We start from the raw sequence: 25,288 nt of genomic DNA, 5'->3' as shown, positions 1-25,288 counted from the left end.
TCGTTCTTATTGCATTACTCCGTTTCTCCATGAACTTAATACACTAGATGCATGCTGGATAGCGGTCGATGTGTGGAGTAATAGTAGTAGATGCAGGCAGGAGTCAGTCTACTAATCTTGGACGTGATGCCTATATAATGATCATTGCCTGGATATCGTCATGATTATTTGAAGTTCTATCAATTGCCCAACAGTAATTTGTTTACCCACCGTTTGCTATTTTTTTAGAGAAGCCACTAGTGAAACCTACGACCCCCGGGTCTCTTTCTCATATTATTTGCCTTTGCGGTCTACTTTTCCTTTGCTTTTATTTTCAGATCTATTAAACCAGAAATACAAAAATACCTTGTTGTGTTTTATTCTTATTTGTTTTATTTGGCGTTCGATCTATGAGTCTACTACAATTTTATCTCACGTCTGTTTGCCTATCTTGAGGCGCCGTTACCCGAAAGGGATTGACAATCCTTTTAACACATCGGGTTGCGAGGATTTGTTATCTGTGTGCAGGGGCTGTTTACGTTGTGTTCCTTGGTTCTCCTACTGGTTCGATAACCTTGGTTTCATATCTGAGGGAAATACCTACCGCTGCTGTGCTTCATCATCCCTTCCTCTTTGGGGAAATACCGACGTAGCTTCAAGCCGCTATCAGGAGACCACAAGGGTGGCGGGGGGCACGCCCTCCGTCCTTGTGGCCGCCTCATGGCTCCTTCGACTTCATCTCCAAGTCTCTTGGGTGTTTTCTGGTCCAAGAAAAATCATCGCGAAGGTTTCATTCCGTTTGGACTCCATTTGGTATTCCTTTTCTGCGATACTCAAAAACAAGGAAAAAACAGGAACTGGCACTGGGCCCTAGGTTAATAGGTTAGTCCTAAAAATAATATAAAATAGCATATTAATGCATATAAAACATCCAAAATAGATAATATAATAGCATGAAACAATCAAAAATTATAGATACGTTGGAGACGTATCACCCTCCCCCCCACACACACTACTTAGACGTTGGAGGAGGAAACTGTACCTGCCATCCACAAACCATGAACCCAGCACATGATCCGCCATCTTCTAGATGCCGTCGATGCAGACCACAATCTACATTCGATCATGGACTACCTCCCAAGCTCCGGGCCGACGCTCGCTCGAGCAAACGTCGTCGCAAACGGCGGAGCTCAAGGACACAGGTCCACACGAGGATGTCGCGGGCCACACCATCCTTGCTTGGACAGACTGATTTCGAATTCCATCCCCAACCATAGGACCGATCACCTCGTCAGAGTAGGATCTGAACAAACTTTATTCAGCGTCGCCATCGTCATTGCCGAAGCCAAGACGATGAACATGCTAAAACCTAAACTATGAGAGTAAAAAATGATCCACACGTGTGGCTCTGGCGCCCCCCCCCCCCCCCACCACCACCACCGACGATCGAGGTCACCGGCATAGGGGAGTCGTCGAAGGGCGGCAGCAGGGGAGACTCCTGGCAGCGGCGAGATTGCCTTTTCTTTCTTCTAGAGGAAGGAAGAAAAGCGAAAAAGGCGCTCCACCTGCTTGCACTAGGGACGATTGATTCTGAAATCCTTTGTCCCCTGTTCCAAAATATGAGAGTAGTAATTTTCAAAAAGACTCTAGAAAAATGTAAATTCCAAAAAGGTCATATAGATTTTGGGTTGATCCATGTAGATTTTCTCTTTTAACTATTAATGTAGGGAAGTTGTCTTCATGTCCATTTAACGAGCGATAAGACCATAAGAGACAACCAGAAAAAATAGTACTCAAATGGTGGTCAGTCTATAGCTACATATGAATAGGTGTCAAAGTAATATTTGTCTTCTCTCTGAGTTTAGCCCATGGTCGCAAGTTGTGCCTTCCACCTATCAACAGTACCATCGGGTCTACTTTTTTTTGAGCACCCACTTAGGGCATCTCTAATGCGAACCCCTAAAATGGACACAGTATCCGTCCAGAGACATGGGTATGAGAAGCGCCATCCAACTGTGTACCTCAAACGTTCAAACGTATTTAAAACAAATTTGAACAAACCGGACGACTTTCATGCAAACTTGATGATTTTCATTAAACTAGACCACATTCATGACATTTCCATTGAACCTGATGATTTTCATTAAACCAGACCACGTTCATGTCATTTGGAAAAATTTCATTAAACAAAAGCGTCTGAAACTTGACATAGTCTAAATCTATGATGACGTATGTGTTCCAAGTCCTTGTTGTTCCCATGTTCGACATCTTCGCCGGTCTTGAGCTTCGGGAAGTGAAGCCGCGGGTCGGTGAGGAAGAGTAAGCATGAGACACAGATGTGCCCACATGGGACATGGACGCCTGTCTCCCATGTTCTACTCTCCCTCATCAAAGTTCGCGGCCTGGATATCGTCGGTCGAGGTGAGGCCCGCGATAGACGTGAACGGGACAGCCTTGTGGTGGTTGCGGCCCAGTGTGAACGATGCGGAGCTGCCGTCGTGTCCGTCCGCAATCTCCTGCGCCACCATCCCGCCTTCGCGTCTGACTCCAGCAAGCGCTGCGCGCGGCCTCATAGTACGCCTGCTGCTCGTCGAGCAAGTTTGGGTCCTCCGTGGCACGGCTGTCGCGACCTTCGAGCTCGTGAACTCGCCATAGATTTCGCTCGCTGTCAGCCGGTGATGCGCTTGCTCCATGGTGAAGTCGACATGGGCCAGCGCGAGCGGACCGGCTCATTGTCAGTTGTCTCGTCCAGTCATGTCTCTCAAGCATTGAACAGGCGCATGCGGCGCTCTTGGCCGGCACGCCGCTGCAGTGCCGGGGTCTTCCAGTTAGTTCTCAAGTTATGTTAGAAAGAATTGAGTCTGTATCATTACGAACTCTTTTTTCAGTCATCTATATCTCGACTTGCATATGCCTCTATAATAGACTTGGGAGCGTCATCCACAAGGTATGCACTGAGATCATTATCAAATGATTTTGCAATCCTTTGTCTTTTGCTTCTCGCATGAGATCATCATTATCCTTCTCAAGGACTTTTCATGTGGGTTCGTGCAATAATCATCAGATGTACTAGATGTAGTAAATATCTCAAAAGAAATGTTAGTGGTGCTATACATATCTTCCATAGGAAACATATTTTCAAAAAATGTTGCATCACGATATGTCAATATAGTACAACATGCATATCATGTACTTCATATTTAAGTACTGAAAACTATAAGCAATGCTTCGCTGAGCAGAACCTAGAAAGACACAATCCAAAGTCTTTGGTCCGAGTTTGCATTTGTTAGTGATTGGAACATTGACTTTCACCAAGCATCCTCAAATGCGCTAATAACAAAGTGATGGTCTTCTCTCAACCCACTCATCGTAAGGGGTTTTCTCTTTATTACTGTTAGAAACTCTTTTTAGGATTTGACATGAAGTCAACAAAGCCCTTCCCCCATCATACCTTAGATAAACCAGCGGTTTCTAACATGGCATTCACCGAGTCAGTCAATGCTCGGTTTTTCCTCTCGACAACCTGTTTATTGTTTATTGGGGAGAATAGAGAGTCGCCCTCTCATGAAATAATATCATGTTCTTCACAGAATTCACCAAATATTTTGAGAAATTACTCGCCACCACGATCCGACGTAAAACGCTTGATCTTTCTCTCTAATTGATTTTCAACTTCAGCCTTATAGATTTAAAGTAGTATGGAGATTCATCTTTAGTTTGCAACAAATAAACATAGCAAAATCTACTGGCAGCATCAATCAACGTCATGAAATATATCTTTCCACCTTTTATCAATACACCATTTATCTCACATAGATCAGAACATATGAGTTCTAGAGGTGCTAAGTTTCTCTCCTCGCGTGTCGTGTGAGGCTTCCAAGGTTGCTTCGATTGCACATGACTATGCAACTCAAAACTTTTGGCGGTAGTCAAATTTGGAACTAAACTCATACTGGATAGCCGAAACATTGAACCAAAATTAATATGACATAAACGAGTGTCAAACACTTGCATAATCTTTAATACCAACACAAATTTGGTTCACTGACTTATTGCAAAAAAAAAGCGGAACAAGCCTCCACACTCATAGCATTCGCCATAAATTGTTCATATCTCGACACAATTACTGTATTCGACTCTAAAACTACTTTAAACCCATCTCTACATCGAAGAGAGCCGCTAACAAAATTCTTGTTCATAGTAGGAACATGTTGCACGATTTTTTCGAAAGTGAACTTCAGATCCGCCGTGCCAATACCACGAACGGAAGCATGCCACCCATTTTTTATTAGGACGAAAAAAATATAGTGCGGCATGATAACAATTGAACATACAAACATCAGTACACACTTGAACATTAGCACCACCAAGATGATGATTGAAATGCTGAAAGAACAATAGACAAATTGTCATACCATCAATTTTGCTAGCGGTCACAATGTCACATTCTTGGAGCCTGTTTCCCTCTGCGTCTGCATGTTCTGGGCACTTGGAAAAGTGTCCGAGCTTCCGCACTCATTACACTCTAGCTTAGCCTTATTCATCTTCTTCTTCGTGAAAGGCAGTAGTTTTGACATGCTTATTGAGAACATGCTTGTTTTTCCCTTTGTCCTTGTTGTGTGGGTATGTCTGCACAATATGGACGCTAGACTAGACCTTACCTCCTTACTCATTAGTGTCTTTAGCAATAACTTTCTCCTCAACATTAAGAGATGATATCAGATTTTCAACTGATATCTCATGTTTCTTATGTTTCCTAGTAGTGGCCAAACTCCTGCATTGTAAGGAGTTTAATTTCCTTTACAATGCATTGTACTTCATGAGCTTATTCAACACAAAACAGTCGCTAACCATCTTGTAGTCATGAAAATGGGGTAGAGTTCACTGTCTACATCCATTGCATCGAATTTAGCATTAAAGTGCCTCACATATTTGCTTCTCATCTTGTATGTGCATATCGTGCTGGACCGTGGTCCATCGGCAACAATGTTCCCAAAAATATTTGAAGTGCATCTAAAAAGAATTCTAGGTTTTTATAAGAAGGAAAAACAACTTGAGTAGCAGAAAATCCGCTCTCCAGTAGAACTTGCTCATAACCAAACAAGATGACATGGGCGCAGCACAGGGTGTATTTGCTACACGGCATGTGCCGCCCGGTGCAGATGTGCATTTTCCGTCAGCAAATGGCATCCGTTCCATTTGTTTCATGTTTATAACAAAATTGCTGATACATTCTCATCCAAAAACGTTGCTCCATCGGTTCCAACTTTAATCTCTTGTTACAATGGTACCACAAGGAAGTGGTGAATATAAATCAGATGCTTATACAATACAGTATAATTTAGGCTTATCAGTTATGGTGACGTGTATATTATACAGGGCAAAACTCACCATCTAACGCCTACAAACAAGGATAGGGACATATAGGGTACACCAAGCCCTTCAAGGCTATCTGACTTATTATGTGTGCCAATAATCAATCAATCGATGAGGAGCATAAAAATCTCATCCAGATGCAGCCGCAACTCTCGCCACGTCGTTGCTCTCCTCTTTATCAAACTCCTCCATCAGCTCCCGTTGCCGTGGTGTCAGCTCCCTACAAATGGCACAGACAAAACAATATGTTCGTTTTGGTGTTTCTTTTCTTTCCTTTTCTTCTGTCAACTGAAATTTAGTTGAGGCAAAGAAACATACGTTGGGACTCTGATGTTGAAGTGAACATAATGGTTCCCGTACGATGACGAATTCTTCGCCTTTATTCCTGCAAAAATAAAGAGAGGGAAAAGGCATGTGCGTTAATAACATTTGGATCGAAATCCGACGACCCGGATAAAGGGGTTTCTTTTAGGGATTTAGGTGGACCACAATGACCAACCTTTGCCCCGTAGGACAACCTTCTCTCCTTGTTGGGTACCTTGGCGAACCTAGACAGGGAAAACCAAGTGCAACGTGAGCCTTTGGAAATACAGCATCATCCAACAAATACAAGCAGCATAGTCAGCTCGTGTCATGTACCATATTATAAGTTTATAACCCCAAAACTCAACTCAATAGTCCATGTATACCTACCTTGACTGAAACATTTCCGGTGAGGGTAGGTATTGTAACAGTTCCACCTAGCACAGCCTGTAAATCAAGCAGTTTTAGATACCCAAAAATATACGGAGCAATGCATGACGTAACATATGCATCGTACTTTCATCTTTTCTTATTTTTTAAATAAACTAACTCACAGAGCCTAATACACATCGGAGCTGTATCAATGGCCTAACAGTATCTGGTAAGTCTGGTGATACTGATAGGACGATTGTGCAAAGTATCGGTGCATAGTAGGAGGTGAGTTGGTGACACTGGGCAGAAGACGTAATTTGAATATTTGTTTTCCAGAAAGAAAGATATTGGTAGGAACCGGATCCCTACCAGGGCGTGGTCTCAGGTTGTAGGGGTGGAAGGAGGGAAGGCGTGGTCACCTACCAGGGCGTGGTCTCAGGTTGTAGGGGTGGAAGGAGGGAAGGCGTGGTCACCAGCGCTGGGGCACCGTCGTTGCGTGCGCGCGCGCGAGAGAGAGAGCGCAGGGGCGGCGGCTAGGGTTAGGTCTCCCGGCTCCCTAAGGAAGCCGAGCAAATATGATTGCTTCTTGCTTAATCCCAAAACGAGTCCTTACACGAGTTTATATAATCCTTCTAATAAGATAATTGGGCTAAGCCCCTAATAACGATAAGATAAACTAGGCCACAACTAACTGGGCTAAGCCCCTAATATGCCGGTCATAACATCTCTCCCTGCCTGCACAAACAGCTCATCCTCGAGCTGGAAGGCGGGGAAGATCAACGGCCGCCAAACACCTTCGCGTCAACTGGGGCGGGCTGGTCGCCGAGCCCGGCAGCGGCGGGGTCCTCCTCAATGTAGTCTGCAGCCTCCAGGTAGAAGAGTCGTGGGCAGACGTGGCCCGGTACGTAGGGCTCGTCGCAGTTGAAGCACAATCCTTGGCGGCGACGCTCAAGTTGCTCGGCCGGGGTGAGCCGGCGGAACAGGCGTGCCGCAGCCGCAGCGAGGGGGCGCCGCGGGAGCCTGGGCAGGCCGACCCTGCGCGGGAACGTCCGGCCAGGGTGGCGGCCCAGCGGCCCGGGGCGGTGGCGCCTGCTGGATGGCCACCGCGCGACGCTCGAACGCGCGGGCGTAGTACATGGCCATCTGAAGGTCCTTTGGCCCGCGCATCTCCACTTCCACGCGGATGTGGTCCGGTAGGCCACCGACGAAGAGCTGAGCCCGCTGACGAGCCGAAACGCCGGGGGCGTGGCATGCCAGTGCCTGGAAGCGGTCGGCGAAGTCTTGCGCCGAGGTGAGGAACGGAAGACGCCCAAGCTCCGCCAGACGGCTCCCGCGTATAGGCGGACCGAAGCGCAAGAGGCACAAATCGCGGAAGCGCTCCCATGGTGGCATGCCGCCCTCGTCCTATTCAAGGGCGTAGTACCACGTCTGCGCGGCTCCTCGGAGATGATACGAGGCGATCCAGATGCGGTCAGACGCAAGCGTGCGCTGCCCCCTGAAAAATTGGTCGCATTGGTTGAGCCAATTTCAGGGGGTCGACGGTGCCGTCGTAGGTGTCGAACTCCAGCTTGGAGAATCTCGGCGGCGGCTGGGCGTGGACGACGGGCGGGTGCGCCTCGTCAGCACGGAGCAGCGAGGATGACGGGGCCGAGTAGGCGGGCATCAGGGTGCCGCCCTGGAACAGGGGCCCGTCGATGCTGGCGAAGGGCTCGGCGGAGAGCCCGAGGACCCGCCAAACTACATGGCCGGGTGCGTCGCCGGCGGGGGCAGCACGTGCGGCCCGACCGAGGACGTCGTGTAGACCGGCTCAAGGGACCCAGCGAGCCAGGCCGGTAACGGAGACGGCGACGGGGAAACCGGACCTGGTGGATGGGCACCCCCGGGCCCATCGTCGGGATGCCCAGGGCCGCGGTCGCCGGTGGCGGCGGCTGCAGCCCATAGGATCTCGCGAGGAACGTGCAGATGCCCATGACCACCTGGGTGAGATCCCGGATGGCAGCCGTCATCTCCTCCGGGGTGAAGACGACGGGGACGGGCGCGGCGGAGGTGACCGACACCGGCAAGAGCGGGGCGCTGGCCGTGGTGGCCATCGGGGCGGTCGTCGCAGTCGGCAGCGGAAGGGTCGGGGTGGGCGGCGGCGAGGACATGTGATAGAAGCTAGGGTTCTTCCCGATCTCGGACGTAGGTTGTAGGGGAACGAGGGAGGAGGGCGAGGGCTGGAGCGCGGCGGCCGGCGGCGTGGCGCCGTCCTTGCGCGGTGCGGCGGCGGTGAAGACAAGCGGCGGCTAGGGTTTAGGGTTTCCGGCTCCTCTGGGAGCCGGGCAATAGAAATAGTCTTATTGCTTACCTCTCAAAATAGTCTTACAAGTTGTATATATAACCACGATGTGAAATAAAAACTAAGGTAACTTGCGGGCTAAGCTTGCCCGGTGGGCCTCCTACGGCCGTAGGTCCGGCCGGTCATAACATCTCTCCCCGCCCGCGCAAACAGCTCGTCCTCGAGCTGAAAGTCGGGGTAGTGTTGGCGGAACTCCTCGCGCTGCTCCCAAGTAGCGTCCTCCTCTGAAAGTCCAGCCCACTGAATCAACAAGTACCAGGTGCCGCGACGCAGCTGAGCCTTCAACGCCTTCTCCGGCTCAGGAAGTAGACGCCCGTCAGTGACCGGCGGGAGCGCTGGAGGAACCGCGGGTGGCTCTCCACGGAAGGGCTTGAGCAGCCCCACATGGAAGACATCATGGATCCGCGCACCTGCCGGAAGCTGAAGACGGTAAGCCACCTTCCCAATGCGTTCCAGGATAGCAAAGGGACCGGCATAGCGAGGACCCGGCTTCCTCTTCGCGCGTGGGTCCAGGGACTGCGTAGAGCGATGAAGGAGACGCAGCCACACCCAATCACCCACCGCGAACTCCGCCTCGCGATGGTTGCCGTCGTAGTAGTGTTTGGCCAACTGCTGGGCCTGAAGGAGGCGTTGCCGGACTTCTGCCAGCATCTCGTCACGGTTCCGCAGAAGAGCACCGGCCGCCTCGGTCCGTGCCAAGGCCGGATCAACAGGAAGAATCGGCGGAGGTGGCCGGCCATAAACCACCTCAAAAGGCGTCGCACGGAGGGCGGAGTGATAAGAGGTGTTGTAGCAGTACTCCGCCCACGATAGCCAGTCCACCCATGCGCGAGGGCGATCACCTGTGACACAACGCAAATACATGGCAATCACCTTGTTAACGACCTCGGACTGGCCGTCCGTCTGAGGATGGAAAGTTGTGCTCAGGCGGAGCTTAACGCCTGCCAGCCGGAAGAGGTCGCGCCACACATGTCCCGTGAACACGGGGTCCCGATCACTAACGATCGAAGATGGGAACCCGTGGAGACGGACAATGCCGTCGAAGAAGGCCCGAGCGACAGACGCCGCCGTGTAGGGATGCCCGAGCGCGATGAAGTGGGCATACTTGGAGAAGCGGTCGACCACCGTGAGAATGACTTACTTGCCACCCACCTTGGGGAGGCCCTCGATGAAGTCTATGGAGATGTCCGCCCAGACCTGGGATGGCACCTCCAAAGGCTGGAGCAAGCCAGCCGGCCGTAGAGTCTCCGTCTTGTTGCGCTGGCACGTCACACAAGACCGTACCCAGTCACGGACCAGGGCAAGATCACCTGGAATGTAGAAGTCGGCGCGAAGACGATGGAGTGTCTTCTGCACACCCTCATGGCCCGCCGAGTGGGCGAGGCGCAGCACCTGATGACGAAGATCGTCGTGCGCCGGAACAAAGACCCGGCACCCATGGAGGAGCAAGCCGTCGGCGAGGCGCCACGGCTCATCCAGCTCCCCCGCAGCCAGCTGCTGCTGGAGGAGTGCGTCGGCCGCGGCTGCTGTCGCCCGCCGGATGTCGGTGAAGATGGGCGAAGGAGGGCCCGGTGATGATGCAGAAGGCCGCCCCCTCAGCCGCACCGTCGTCCATGTCGGCGTCACGCCGAGACAGGGCGTCGGCGACGGTGTTAAGGCGACCCGGACGGTACTCGACAGTGAAGTCAAACCCGAAGAGTTTACTGATCGACTGGTGTTGCGGCACGGTCGAGAGCCTCTGATCCAGCATGAACTTGAGGCTGTAGTGGTCCGTACGGATCCGGAAGGATCGACCCCAAAGATAGGGCCGCCAGTGACGCACCGCCTATACCAAGCCAATGAGCTCGCGCTCATAGGCCGCCAGCTTAAGATGGCGGGCGGCAAAGGGCCGGCTGAAGAAGGCGAGGGGTCCATCGCCCTGATGAAAGACCGCACCGGAGGCGTCGCAGTCGAAGGTGAACAGTAGGTCGAAATCAGGCATCTGCAGGACGGGACCCGTCGTGAGGGCCCCCTTGAGGGCCTCGAACGCTGTGGTGGCCTCCTCATCCCAAGAGAAGGCGTCGCGACGGAGAAGACGCGTGAGCGGGGCCACGATGAGGCCAAACTCCCGGATGAATTTCCGGTAGTACCCCGCAAGGCCCAGAAATCCGCGAAGAGCCCGCCGAGACTGCGGGATCGGCCAGGCGGCGACAGCCGCCACCTTGTCGGCGTCCATGGCCACCCCCTCGGCCGAGATGACGTGGCCGAGGTAAGCGACAGAAGGCGTCCCGAACGAGCGCTTCGAGCGCTTAAGATGAAGATGATGTGCCCGAAGCTCGTTGAAGACGATGGCCACATGCTAGAGGTGCTCTGCCCAAGAGGCGCTGTAGATAAGAATGTCATCAAAGAAAACAAGCACAAACCGACGTAAGTAGGGCCGGAGGACATTGTTCATCAAGGCCTGAAAGGTAGCCGGGGCGTTGGAGAGGCCAAAAGGCATCACCAAGAACTCGAAGTGGCCGTGATGAGTCTGAAACGCCGTCTTGGCGATGTCGTCTGGGTGCACGCGCACCTGATGATACCCCGACCGGAGATCCAGCTTGGTGAAGAAGCGCGCCCCATGCAGCTCATCGAGAAGCTCATCGACCACCGGGATAGGGAACTTGTCCTTAAGTGTGAGAGCATTAAGGGCGCGGTAGTCGATGCAGAAACGCCACGTGTCGTCCGACTTGCGAACGAGGAGGACCGGCGCAGTGAATGGCGACGTGGAGATCCGGATGATGCCCGCGGCAAGCATGAGTGCACACTGCCGCTCCAACTCGTCCTTCTGCAGCTGAGGATACCGGTAGGGCCGTACGGCCACCGGTGCCGAGCCTGGCAGGAGGTGAATACGGTGGTCGTAGACCCGGGCCGGCGGAAGGCCCTGCGGCTCCTCAAAGAGATCACGGTGCTGCTGCAGGAGGTGGTCCAATAGCGGATGCTCGGCCTCGGTGGTGGCCGCGGCCAGCTGGAGCGGGGGCGTCGCCGGGGTGCCTCCAATGCCCTCCCAGCGGACGCGGCGGCCGAGACGCCAGAAGGTCATCGTCAGGGCGTCGAAGTCCCAAAGGATGGGACCGAGAGTCCGCAAGAAGTCGACGCCGAGGATGAAGTCGAAGCAGCCCAAGTCAATGCCGGCGCGGGTGATGGTGAAGTGCTCGTCGCCGATAGTGATGGGCACGTCGCGGGCGAGCCCATGGCAGCGTAGACGGGCACCATTAGCGACGGTGACCCGCAGCTGCTCCCCGCCGGTCGGCTGTAGCGCAAGGCGCCGCATGGTGTTCTCCGGCAGGAAGTTATGCATGGAACCTGTGTCCAGGAGGGCCACCAGACGCTCGCCATGGATCGTGACCGGTAAAAGCATCGTCCGTTCATCACGGATGCCGGCCAGCGCATGGAGCGAGACGACGAGGGCCGTCGCCGGAGCGGGCGCGGGTGCAGGCGCGGGCTCCGCGGCGGCTGGGTCGCCGAGGCCATCCTCCGGTGTGTCATCCTCGATCTCGTCGGTCGTCTCCAAGTAGAAGAGGCGCGGGCAGACATGGCCCGGAGCATAGGGCGCATCACAGTTGAAGCAAAGTCCCAAGCGCCGGCGCTCGAGCTGCTCGCCTGAGAAAGGCGCCTGAAAGGGCGCGTCGCGGCCGGGGTGGCCGCCGGTGATGCGGTCGAAGGCGCGGGTGCTGTCGGAGGTGGCGGGGGGGGGGGGGGGGGGGGGGGGTTGTCAGCCCCCACAAGACGCGGGTGTCCGCGTCAAGGCATGGGCGCGCTGCTCGAATGCCCGAGCGTAGTACATGGCCGTCTGAAGGTCTTGGGGCCCCTTCATCTCAACGTCCACACGGATGTGGTCGGGAAGGCCGCCGACGAAAAGTTCAGCCCGCTGTAAGGCCGTCACACCCGGCGCGTGACACACCAAGGCCTGGAAGCGATCGGCGAAATCCTGCACCGTGGTGGTGAACGGCAGGCGGCCCAACTCGGCCAGGCGGCTCCCGCGCATCGGCGGTCCGAAACGAAGGCACAGCTCGCGGAAACGCTCCCACGGGGGCATGCCGCCCTCGTCCTGCTCGAGGGCGTAGTACCATGTCTGGGCTGCCCCGTGGAGGTGGTAGGAAGCCAGCCAAGTGCGCTCCGACGCGGGCGGGTGCTGCCCACGGAAAAACTGGTCACACTGGTTGAGCCAGTTAAGCGGGTCGTCCGAGCCGTCATAGGTGGCGAAGTCGATCTTGGCGAACCGGGGCGGCGTCTGGGTCGGCGCGCCAGGGCCCACCGGCTCGGCGATGCGGAGAGCGGATGACGGCGCCCGGTCCATAGTGGGGAGGCCGGCGTAGGCCCCCGTGGAGCCCGACGAGGCCCCGGACTGCAGTGGGGGCACCGACGGATCCCCGGCCTCCGTGTAAACCGGCGGAGGCGACGTCCCGTTGAGCCAGGCCGGAATCGGAGATGGTGACGGTGGGAACCGGACCTGCTGGATCGGAAGACCACCCGGCGTGGACTGGCCCAAGCCGGAGCTGGGCGGCGGCGGTGGAACCTGGACCGGCGCCGCAGGTACGGATGGCGCGGCTGGGGCCGGCGTAGGCCAGGCCGGCCACTGCGGGGCCGGGGCGGGCGCGGACGGCGTTGGTGGCGCCGCGAGCGCGGGCGCGGACGGCGTTGGTGGCGCCGCGAGCGCGGGCGCCGGCCACTGGGGCCAGGACGGCGCTGGAGCAGCCGGCGGCGGGAGCGCCGGGTAACCCCCGGCGATTGCCGCGGGGACCGAGTACCATGGCAGGGCCGGCGGTCCGGATGGAACGGCCGGCGGCAGCGGCGGTGGCGGCCCGTACGGGCTGGCCAAGTAAAGGCGGATGCCCTGGACCGCGACCACCAGGTCATTGAGGACACCGGCCATGGCCTCCGGGGAGTAGTGGGTCGGCATGGTGGACGGTGATGGCGGCGTATCCGTGACGGCGGGCGGCGACTGGCCGGTCGACGCGCGGGAGGTGGAAGTCATCGGCGCCGAAGGGAGGGCCAGCGGGGCCGTGGCGGTCGGCGATGACGCGGCGGCGGTGGTGGCGAGGGGCAGCGACGGGGTCGGTGGTGGTGATGACATGGTCGAAACCAAGCTAGCTGATACCAAGGTGATAGGAGCTAGAGTTCTTCCCGATCTCGGACGTAGGTTGTAGGGGAACAAGGGAGGAGGGCGAGGGCTGGAGCGCGGCGGCCGGCGGCGGGGCGGTGAAGACAAGCGGCGGCTAGGGTTTAGGGTTTCCGGCTCCTCTGGGAGCCGGGCAATAGAAATAGTCTTATTGCTTACCTCTCAAAATAGTCTTACAAGTTGTATATATAACCACGATGTGAAATAAAAACTAAGATAACTTGCGGGCTAAGCTTGCCCGGTGGGCCTCCTACGGCCGTAGGTCCGGCCGGTCATAACAACATGATCGCACCGCAGCTATCTGATACCAAATTGGTAGGAACCGGATCCCTACCAGGGCGTGGTCTCAAGTTGTAGGGGTGGAAGGAGGGATGGCGTGGACGAAGGCGTGGTCGCCGGCGCTGGGGCGCCATCGTTGCGTGCGCGCGCGCGAGAGAGAGAGAGCGTAGGGGCGGCGGCTAGGGTTAGGCCTCCCGGCTCCCTAAGGAAGCCGAGCAAATATGATTGCTTCTTGCTTAATCCCAAAACGGGTCCTTACATGAGTTTATATAATCCTCCTAATAAGATAATTGGGCTAAGCCCCTAATAACGGTAAGATAAACTGGGCCACAACTAACTGGGCTAAGCCCCTAATATGCCGGTCATAACAGATGTGATCTGCATAATGCAGTTACTTAAGAGTTCAGATCGGTGGGAACAACAAAGGGGAGGGCGACAATAGTAAGAGAGTTCACCTGGGCCATGCTTAGAACAGCATCAACATGCACATGGTTGCCTTCTCTACGGAAGATAGGATCCTCTCTGACCTGTAATAGGAAAATGAGTATTAGGGCTCCTTTACGAAAGCACTTACAAATGAAGGTTCTTTTTTCATAGAAAAATATTAAAGAAATTAATAAATTGTCCTGACTAACTAGACTCCACAGTGCAGCAACACAAACAAGCCATAATTTCACTTGAAACATACTCCCTCTGTAAACTTCTATAAGACATTTTAGGTCACTACTTTAGTAACCTAAAACGTCTAATAAAAGTTTACAGAGGTAGTACCAATTTAACTGACAGATAGAGTTGGAAATTTGACCAAAGAGAAATGTAACCTTGATAGTCAAAAGAAGGTCACCAGGTTTATTGCGCTCCACATCTGCACCACCCTGACCACGAACCTTTATAGTCTCATTGTCATCAATTCCTGAAGAAGCGCGCTAGTTATATATAATACACATAAAAATGTAAGTATTTTCCTAGACTCCAAAAGAACCGCGCAGTTGCATACTTGTAGTAACAACTACTCAAACATTAACAGAAAAGGAAGAATAATTAAATAGAAGCATATTTAATAGAACAGTGAAATGAGCTATTGCCATTAAACAGGGCCGGATTTAGTGTGGCACCCCCTCGAAAATTGCAAAACATTTTTTAGTATGTACCTAACACTAAATACCTACAAGTTAATGCAACTTTAAGACTACTTGTCGAGATTATGACGATGTTCAGACCAAATTATACTATCTAATTATCTATAGTGTAAAGTTTCACAAACTTTGAACTGTGGCACCCCAAGTCTGAGATTCTAGGTCCACCACTGCAGTTATAAGTACCATCTCTACATTAGTAGTGCTAATAAATAAAGTCTGGAAGGGGAGATATACTTCTGCATTGTGTCAAGTAGTTGGGTTGGTATCAGTGGTATGTCCACCTAGGTAAGTTAGTCTTAGTTCACACTTTACAGCAAGCAAAGCTACCGATAAACAAAAATTATATGCAAAATGCATATATTTGGTTTGTGGCCACGGGCCAAATCTACCCTACCTAGTTTACATGGTTGCCAATCTTTTTGGCATGCCCATGCCCCTTGTTACTCTAGCGCACTGGCACGGGCAAGTAAAACCTTATCCAAAAGAACCCAAGAGCTCTGTATACCCAAATTCAAGTTGCAACGAGTCAGATATCAAGCATATACATGGTAATGATTAGTCGTTTTTACCAGCCATTATGTCAAGCTTGACTGATTTTTTCCCCTTGACAAGCTGATGGCCCTTACATGTCTTGCAAAAACTCTTCAAGTGAAACATGGAAAAGCAGATTAAGTTAGGATAAATCATAGAACAGAAAGTTCAGAATTAACAATTTACTGTACAATCACATTGAGCAATTCATATCATGTACTTGGCATAATGCAGAAATCTTAAGAATTACTACCCCAAATTGTTCAAAGCATCAAAGATGTTAATTCACCTCATATGACAGTGATGTAACTGAGGATCATAACAGACAGCAACTTCACCTTACATGGCAATAATACCATAAAGACTAAACTTGGAGGAACATATAGACAAAATAAGCCTTTGAGGCAGAAATGTACCTTCACAATTTTTCCGCTTCCACCGCACCGAGAACAAGTAGATTCAAAACTCAACATACCCCTCTGGATGAATGTCTGTACTCATAAGATGACACTTTTAAGGTCAGGAAAGTAATCTCCGAGTGAAATACTCTGTCAAAACATCATTTAAAAGGAGACATACCACACCAGCACCTCTACAAGCTTTACATGTTTGAGGTATAGTGCCAGGTGGAACGCCACTTCCATCTGCAATCAATAAATGTTACACTTTAGCCATCAAACGGGAGGTGTGGGGGTGGGGGTGCGCACAATTCAGAAAATTCCTACATCAACGGAATAATAGACAGATGATAACACGTACTGCAGGTCCCACAGAGAACATCAGCCTCATATGTAATAGTTTTTCTGCATCCTTGAACAGCTTCCATGAATGACAATTCAACAGGAATCTACAATTGAGAAAAAGAAAAATGAGCATTGCAACAATATATCAAGTTCAAAGTAACCGTTGCAATGAAGAAGAGTAACCTGGACATCTTGGCCTCCTCTGTCAAAGATCTGGTTGACATGGCAAAAAAATAAAAAATCAAGGAACTACATCATATAATATGTTTATTAAAGTATACATAAGCCTACGCCTTACACTAAAGAATAAAGGAACTGCATTAGGTTAAAAACCATAAGTGCACTACAATGTTTACATGAACACCTTTGTACAATTTTTTTTTAAGTCACGTATGGGCTGTTCGCCCCTTTTCTTCTATCTATATATTTCACATGCAGTTCTCCTGCATGGTTCAAACAAAAAAAGTCCACTTATGTTTTGAAGTCCCTGCATTGAAGGCAATCACATATTTTGAGTTTGTAAAGCACAGCCTCGTGGATACAACAGCTTACAGTGACAACCAAAAAATGTACAAGGGCCAATTTACTGATACTAAATAAAAACAAAGGACCTCTTACATCGGTAAAAATATCACTAAATGGATTATCACCAGCAAAGTCCCCACCGCTATCAGGGGAACCATCTGGGCCACCCCCTGATGCTAGGCGCTCATAAGCTTCAACTCCAAGCTGTCAACATGTAATAGTTAATACATAAGCACTAGATTTCGTGTATCTTAGAATTAATTTTAGTGATTAGAAAATCAATGTTATCATTATGTAAGCAAGTTTAGATAAACAGTTAACACAGAAAGAAATGAAATTAAAAGCTTGTTTCTTATTTATGATGGCATTGAGTTTATAATTATATATTAATATTATTTTATTTTCATACAAAACAAAGTAAGAACCTGATCATATGTTCCGCGCTTATCATCATCCTTCAAAACCTAGAGAAAATCACAAACAATAGCAGTCTTTTAGATAAACATGCACCATGGCTCACCAAACAGAATAAATTGTGTCTACGAAAACTTCATACCTCATAGGCCCGGTTAACTTCCTGGAATTTCTTTTCTGTGCCAGAATCATCTTTATTAGTATCGGGGTGGAACTTCTTTGCAAGCTGGAGAAGCATGCCAGTTAAGCTAAAATTTGACGAGCTAACAAATGTTACAAAGGAGACAGAAAGATCATCTAGTACATGAAGATCATGAATTGTTGATCAAACAGCCCAAAGATATAAAAAATACAATGTAATTGATCCGCAACGGTAGATCACAAGAAGTTGATCCTTTAGGCGTGCAGTCTCTGTAAGGGGGCAGGACTATCTCTCTCATAAGCCATCATTGACAAGAAATAGCTTCTCTACTGGTCCAAAAAGTGTTCCATGTTGAAAAAAAACTATTTGCTGCAGAGGTAAACAATCGCCTGTCTGGAACTTAAGAATGTGTGCACCATGACCCAACTATACTCATTGGATTCTAAAACTAGCACTAGTAATTTCAGTTTAGAAACCTCTCATGACAAAATGTAACAAAAGTGAGGGCACTTTATCTCTTTTAAACAAGAAACTGTAGGCTAACATTGCCAGTGAGCAGGGCCTGGCATTATCTAATTGTTTCTCTGGAATTTTGCCATGTTCTCTAGATCGGCAAGTGCGAGGTGGCATGGCTAAAAAGGTGAAATACAAATAACGTATCTAGTTTCTTTAAGACATCGTGCGACAACAAAAGATGTTCCTGCATCTGCCTTCTCAGAAAGTACACTCTGGGAGGAGGACAATAGGTCTTACAAAGGCAGTATAACTGGTTTCTGCCAAGGCTACTGGCAGCATGCTAATCCACTCTGCAGAAGCCCTGGAAGATAGCACGTCAAAGCTTGTGGTGGTGTGTACAATTAGACCTGAACCACCCATGGCGAGCATAAACTTCTTAGAAAACCTTAGGTGAGTAGAGATTTTCCCTTCTTTAGCCAAAATTTAAAAATTCCCAAACAGATCTTGGCTAACCAATCCTGATGAAAGATCCAGCTAGGCATTATTGATCAATTATAGTGCATTTCTGCACATAACGAGCTAACAAGAGAATATGATGGTATGTCCAACAACATGTCAAATTTCTTTATTTATTTGGTCCAGGCCCTGTTTCATGTTAACCATTCTGGTATAGTATAGTAACATCTCGGAATAAACAGGAACCTCCAGAAAGTTAATCAAGTTATAACTGATCAATAATGAATATCGTAAGCCTTAATTGAGACAAAGTGAATACAGACCCCATAATATGCCTTCTTTATGTCTGATGCAGAAGCATCAGAGCTCACTCCGAGCACATCATAGTAATCCCTTGCATCCACCCTCGCTGTGGCTAAAATCATAAAAATAAGTTCTTAACTTCTTATCATAGAAATAAACAAAAGGAACATGGAATTTAGTTACCAAACGAAAAATAACAAAGGGAGTCACTCATAATTCAAATAAAAGGCAAGATTGAAATAAGACTTTTGCATTACAAATGGTCCAAGGCTGAGTGCCTGTGTCTGACAAATGGCAACGACAATATGGGTACTGGTAAATGATAAAATCAAGCATAAATTTACATTGTCTCTTCATACTTCATACAGCTGTCATGGTAAAGGTTCAACGAGGCACTAGGCTTTTGTGCGTATAGCCCGCCTAAGCGACTGCGCGGCAGCAACAAGATGGGCAGCTCTGGAAAGGAGAAATCAGGGGGGGGGGGGGGGGGGGGGGGGGGGGGGGGGATCCGACCATTCCCAAAAGCCCATTTATCCCAGTAAAGTGCTGCTTTACTTCGGTTAGGTATGCCTTCATATGCAGCTTCCACAAACAACCAAGCCACCAGCAGTGACAGAGACAACCTGCCATGCACCATCTTTTCACGGCAGTGCTTTTTTGCGTGCCTAGGCAAGCACCTAGGAACACTTCTTTTAACCTTCATAGCGGTGACGTGTTCTTTTAAGGACGAGTAGCAACAACCCAGCTTCAGGGCCACTCCAATTTGCAGAATTTCAGGAACACTAAAATAGGGAAAATGCAGGATTGCAATGGCACGCCCTCTTGAGTCTTACATGCCCAGAAACCATAGGAATTTGCACGAAAGTGTCTTCATTTACATCATACGAAAAACATAGAAAGTAATGATGAGCCATAGCAATTTCCAAGCGGTTCCGTTAGAATTAAGTGCAAAGTGGCACATAATAAAATTTCCCAAGATCGGAAGTCCAACAATCAAACTACCACTACAGAAAGAATTTCTAAGGATCGTAACCTACTCAATTCATTTGAATCAAGACGCCCACTGGCCCACTAGGAAGCTAGAGTCAAGAGTCAGATGAGTGTACCATATTGCTCTATTCATACTTTCATAGTTCGAAAACAGGCAAAAGAAAACGAACTCCTGATTTACGTTTGACATGTTAGCAACAAGTTACTAGGAATTTGACAATGTTATGGGTTTGTATACAACTAGTGCCACTTGGAAGATTAGCACAACTAGCGCCACTTGGAAGATTATAAAGTGTCTAGTGGCTACATAATCTACAGAATAATATAACCCTGGCAAGGACAGTGGGAGATATATTATGGTTGATCCCTTTTGGGGATATTGAATCATCAAATCACTCTGTTGGTGAATCAGGGAAAGTGTTCAACACTGGACATAGCAAGCTAGCACCGATATGAGTGACCATAACACTGATGGGTTGTGTTTTAATGCAAAGGAAATTACCAATATGTCAAGATGGTTGACATCCACAGACACATACTTTTACTGATAGAAGAAATGCTGGTTGCCTGGACTGAAAGGATTCAGATATGAAATGTTGACTTCATTTAAAAATTGACAAAATAACACTGAGGATTTGTTCACTATTACAAGAGTATGATAATCTCGTTTGGTTGAGATACTTATTAGCAGGGACGGATTCAAGGGGGGACGAGGCCCCCTCCCTCCCCCCCCCCCCCCCCCCCCCCCCCAAAAAAAAACGATTTTATCTCCCCTTTAATAGTGTTTAGTTTTTCCCTGAATTATGCAGCTTCTGTTACCGTTCGCACCCCCCCCCCCCTCTCTCCCCCTGTCGCTGTGAACGTAAAGCCTCCAAGATTATTCATGATTCCCTTCCTAACAGCCAACGTAACATATTGTGTACCAAAAGCCCAAAAGCCGGCAAAAGAAAAGGAGAGCCCATCATGTTTGAAATAGGGTGCAGGCCTAGGTAGGACTTGGCATCGGCACGAACGGACAGACAGATCAGTTCTCTCTGCTTCCTGGCTGCTGCGGCGATGCAATCAACGCCTCACGCCAGCTGCCTGCTGTCACAGTGGTGATCTATTGCACTATCATTTGGGGGCGGCCGAGCAGCGATCCACTGGCGCACTGCCATTTGGCAGGCCACACAACAGTGCGGCAAGGACATAAGGAAAAGGATTAGTTTACTTTCGTCATTAGATTACTTCATGCCTTTAAACCTAAATAGAATTGTAGAAACTTCAAACGTTAAATTTTAACTATGAAATTTCTGATTGCCTCCGTGTGCTTATGCGTACATGGAAAGGAAGAGAGCTCAATCAATTCATAATTTTATCAATCCAATAAGTTGAGTTCTCAGGACATCATTACCAGGTTGACAACAGGAGTATAGATCGTATACAAGATTTAATTGTCCAATTGGTTATTTACAGATATGAAGAGGAAGAGCTCAGTTTAGAACATTTTCAAGCCAATCGGAACTAGTAGGCAATTTTAATTCTGAAGAAATTATCTAGACCGTCAAGTGTGTCAATCATGATGGTTGTAAATTATATTGCAGAACAACGGACATATTTTGAGCATCTAGGTGTTACAATATTTACCATGCTATGTGAGCCCCCCCCCCCCCCCCCTCTCACAATTTCCTGGCTCCGTCCCTGCTTCTTTTTCCTATTGCAGTGAAGTACGATAATCTTGTCTGGTTAAGGTGTTTTTATATGCATAGGTGGTAGCGCTTTTATTTTCCATAATCAATTAGGGAAGGGATATGTTATTCCATTCAAGCAGAGATGCAAGGTGCTGAGGAAAACCATTGATTAACAGAACTCATGCAACTACAATCTGATGTACTAACCGCAGAACAGCTACTCTCACAGCAGCTTAAAAATAAGCAAACTGAAGCGCATTAATTACAAAATGCCCAAAACTTGGTTTCCAACTTTCAACTCTGACAGTGGTTATAGAACTGAAGTACGCCCGACAAGGTAGACAAATTGCTATCTGAGAAATGGTATTGCACAGCAGAACACATCAAATGTACCGGAGGGCTTACCATGGAACGACCTGCTCGGGCACCACCAACTCGGGCTCCTTCTCTCCTTCGCTGTTCAGTGATCTCGGGTCAGCTTTTCTCGGACAATTCACGCGAAAATATCGAAATTTAAACTTCAAGCGAGGGGCCTGACCTGGATCGAGAAGCCGCGACGGGGTGCCCCGCGCCGACGAGGCGGCGGGGAGATGGCGGGAGAACACCTCGAGCTGGCATGGAGGTAAAATGGGTTAGCCGTGAGGAACCAGGGTTGGATGGGAGGAGAAGCGGGAGGGAGAAGGGGGAGGGGAGGGGAGGGACATGAGCTCACCTTCGACTTCGAGGAGGTCACGACGGCGGCGAGCCTAGAGGCGGCGACGCGCGCCATGGGGGCGGACCTGAGGAAACCCTACGTTGTGCAGGAGGCGGAAACTACACGGCAGAACCGTCAAAAAAGAAAAACCGTGAAGGGTTTTAGCTGGGTTTCAAAAGGCCGAAAGGATTCAAAGAAATGGAATTCAATGTCCAAGGTTTGGATTTAAAGTTAAACGCGTGTATTTTCGAGTAGAATGTTTGAATTGCAGGTGCTTTCTGATTTATCTTCACTAACATGCGTTGTAACAAAATATTTATATTCTAGTACGTTAGCTCCTTCCCATATTAATGTGATGGGTGTGGCTAGATCTTAGTCAACTGGGATTTAACCAAGTTTCAATCAAGTAACATAACATGCAAAAGAGAAAAAGAAAAAACTAAGAATTTTTTTTTGCATTGATCTTAATATAAGATCTCGCGGATATAGCGTCGACTGAGACTACCGAGACTTAGCAATATTGTAATGCGATGGTGTAAATAAATTTTAAAACAGTGTGTTTCTCCAGTTATGTGGGTGGAACCCTAGGAGGCGATCTTTCACGATTTGGAGGGGGTTCCCGAAAAACACGACAAACACACGAAGAACACAAGAGGAAACACTCAAATTGACTTGATCCAATCACACATATGCTAGATCTTGGGAATCGTTGCATGGAAAACAAAAAAAATCTACGCACACGCAAAGATCTATCCATGGAGATGCATAGCAACGAGGGGGGAGTGTGTCTACGCACCCTCGTAGACCGTAAGCGAAAGCGTTTATCAACGCGGTTGATGTAGTCGTACACCTTCACGATCCGCCCCGATTAAGTACCGAATGTATGGCACCTCCGTGTTCAGCACACGTTCAGCTCGATGACGTCATCTCTTTCTTGATCCAGCAAGAGGGGCGAAGTAGTATATGAGTTCCGGCAGCACGACGGCGTGGTGACGGTTGGTGATGAAGAGCAATCTCCGTAGGGCTTCGCCAAGCACTACAGAAACTAGACGGAGGATAAACCAGAGGGGATGAGGTTGCCGGCACACGGCTTGGTGAATCTTAATGTGTCTTGGGTGCTAGCCGTGCCCCTCTATTTATATGTTGAGCCTTCAGGTCGAAACTTGGAGTAAAAGCCTCCTCAAAGTCGGTTTTGCCCTCAAGGAAGAGTCCTTCTCGGACTTTCAGGACCAGACGCCACAGTCCTTGGCGTCTGGCCCAAACGCCATGGGCCTCAGCATTTGGCCCAGGGCCAGACGCCAGGGTCTCCGGCGTTTGGCCCCTAGCCTCCGCAAAACTCCTTTTGCACCGACCTAAAGCCCCGTGGGCTTTACCCCTTGGCCGAACCATATCATCCTATATATCAATCTTTACCTCCGGACCATTCCGGAGCTCCTCGTCATGTCCGTGATCTCATCCGGGACTCCGAACAACATTCGGTCACCAACATACATAACTCATATAGTACTATATCGTCAACGAACGTTAAGGTGCGGACCCTACAGGTTCGAGAACTATGTAGACATGACCGAGACACCTCTGTGGTCAATAACCAATAGCGGAACCTGGATGCCCATATTGGCTCATATATATTCTACGAAGATCTTTATCGGTCGAACCTTATGACAACATACGTAATTCCCTTTGTCTATCGGTATGTTACTTGCCCGAGATTCGATCGTCGATATCTTCATACCTAGTCCAATCTCGTTACCGGCAAGTCTCTTTACTCGTTCCTGTTGGGGAACGTAGCATGCAATTTCAAAAAAAAAATCCTACCATCACGCAAGATCTATCTAGGAGATGCATAGCAACGAGAGGGGGAGAGTGTGTCCACGTACCCTTGTAGACCGAAAGCGGAAGCGTTAGCTTAACGCGATTGATGTAGTCGAACGTCCTCGCATTCCAACCGATCAAGCACCGAACGTACGGCACCTCCGAGTTCTGCACACGTTCAGCTCGATGACATCCCTTGAACTCTTGATCCAGTAGAGGGTCAAGGGAGAGTTTAGTCAGCACGACGGCGTGGTGACGGTGATGGTGATGTGATCCGCGCAGGGCTTCGCCTAAGCACTACGACGCTATGACCGGAGGAATAAACTGTGGAGGGGGGCACCGCACACGGCTAAGAGAACAATTTATGTGCTATGGGGTGCCCCCTGCCCCCGTATATAAAGGAGGAGGGGAGGAGGCTGCCGGCCTAGGGGCACGCCCAAGTGGGGGTAAACCCACTAGGACTCCTAGTCCTAGTAGGTTTCCCCCTTCATTCTCATGGAGGGGGAAAGAGGGAAGGGAGAGGGAGGAGGAGAAGGAAAGGGGGGCGCCGCCCCTCCCCTTGTCCAATTCAGACTCCCATGGGGGGAGCGTGGCCACCCCTTGTGGGCGGCCTCCTCTCTCCCCTATGGCCCATGAGGCCCATTACTTTCTCCGGGGGGTTCCGGTAACCTCCCGGTACTCCAAAAAATACCCGAAACGATCCGGACCATTCCGATGTCTGAATATCATTGTCTAATATATCAATCTTTACCTCTTGACTATTTCGAGACTCCTCGTCATGTCCGTGATCTCATCCGGGACTCCGAACAATCTTCGGTCACCAAAACACATAACTCATAATACAAATCGTCATCGAACGTTAAGCGTGCGGACCCTACACACTACTAGGGAAAACCTTATACACAGAATCTTAGCAGCAGCGCGGCTCAAAATGAGGCGCTACTGCTACTTAGCAGTAGCGATCTTCAGGAAAGCGCGCTGCTGATGAAAATTTAGCGGTGGTGCTTGATGGATAAACCGCGCTGCTACAAAAATGTACCGACAGAACCCAACAACCTCAGTTTACCAGCAGCGCGGTGGCGCGATGCGCGCTACTGCTAAAGCAGTAGTAGTAGCGCGCTTTTTTGTCACGTCGCTGCTGCTAATTTTGAAATTGTCCTCACGGTTGGCCCGTTTAGCAGTAGCGTGTGTTTGTAAAGCGCGCTGCCGCTACACCCTTAGCAGTAGCGCTCTTTTCCTCCCGCGCTACTGCTAAGGCGCAGCACCCCACCACCTTTTCCCCACCCGTCCTGCCCTCCCCCATCTCCTCTCCTCCCTTTCCCCTACCTCCCACATCCTCCCTCTCTCACTCTTCTTCTTCCTCAAGACTTCTCCCCCATTACTCTCCCTCTTCTACCTACCTTTCTCTCTCTCTTCATTACTCCTAGCTAACTACACCACCTCCATTAATGCATCTCCTTTATCTTTTTCCTTCCCTCCACTAGTTTAAGTTGTCTCCTCCCAAATTAGCTAGCTAGGTAGATGTAGCATTTATTCAAGTGACCTATTTGCCTCCTAACTAGATCTATCTTTGTCAAGAAGAGCTTTGTGCACTTTTGATCTCCCTACATCATCATCCCACCA

The 25,288-nt window shown here is 49.8% G+C and overlaps 1 protein-coding gene across 1 annotated transcript; it reads right to left on the bottom strand.

Annotated features, from left to right (window-relative positions):
- Positions 1-5,148: 5,148 nt before the first annotated feature.
- On the bottom strand, positions 5,149-22,121 carry LOC109759521 (chaperone protein dnaJ GFA2, mitochondrial). The gene is made up of 18 exons (XM_020318343.3): positions 21,869-22,121; positions 21,695-21,767; positions 21,562-21,612; positions 18,517-18,608; positions 17,282-17,365; positions 17,151-17,189; positions 16,819-16,929; positions 16,384-16,413; positions 16,217-16,304; positions 16,037-16,101; positions 15,874-15,948; positions 15,496-15,568; positions 14,609-14,700; positions 14,243-14,314; positions 6,049-6,105; positions 5,855-5,903; positions 5,674-5,740; positions 5,149-5,575 (listed from the first exon to the last, which is right to left on the bottom strand). The coding sequence occupies exons 1-18, from the start codon at positions 21,923-21,925 to the stop codon at positions 5,485-5,487; spliced, it is 1,266 nt and encodes a 421-aa protein (XP_020173932.1). The 5' UTR covers positions 21,926-22,121; the 3' UTR covers positions 5,149-5,484.
- Positions 22,122-25,288: the final 3,167 nt, after the last annotated feature.

The sequence above is a fragment of the Aegilops tauschii genome, chromosome 5 (genome assembly GCF_002575655.3).
Source record: "Aegilops tauschii subsp. strangulata cultivar AL8/78 chromosome 5, Aet v6.0, whole genome shotgun sequence".
Lineage (NCBI taxonomy): Eukaryota > Viridiplantae > Streptophyta > Magnoliopsida > Poales > Poaceae > Aegilops > Aegilops tauschii.
This window is presented reverse-complemented; position numbering and strand designations above follow the sequence as displayed.

Bases quoted from the DNA above. Each gene is read 5' to 3' on its own strand.
- LOC109759521 (XM_020318343.3), bottom strand. From the start codon at position 21,925: ATGGCGCGCGTCGCCGCCTCTAGGCTCGCCGCCGTCGTGACCTCCTCG. The intron at 21,613-21,694 runs GTCAGGCCCCTC...ATCACTGAACAG, and splicing joins GTCGCGGCTTCTCGATCCAG to CGAAGGAGAGAAGGAGCCCG. The intron at 15,949-16,036 runs GTATGTCTCCTT...TTATGAGTACAG, and splicing joins CTTGTAGAGGTGCTGGTGTG to ACATTCATCCAGAGGGGTAT.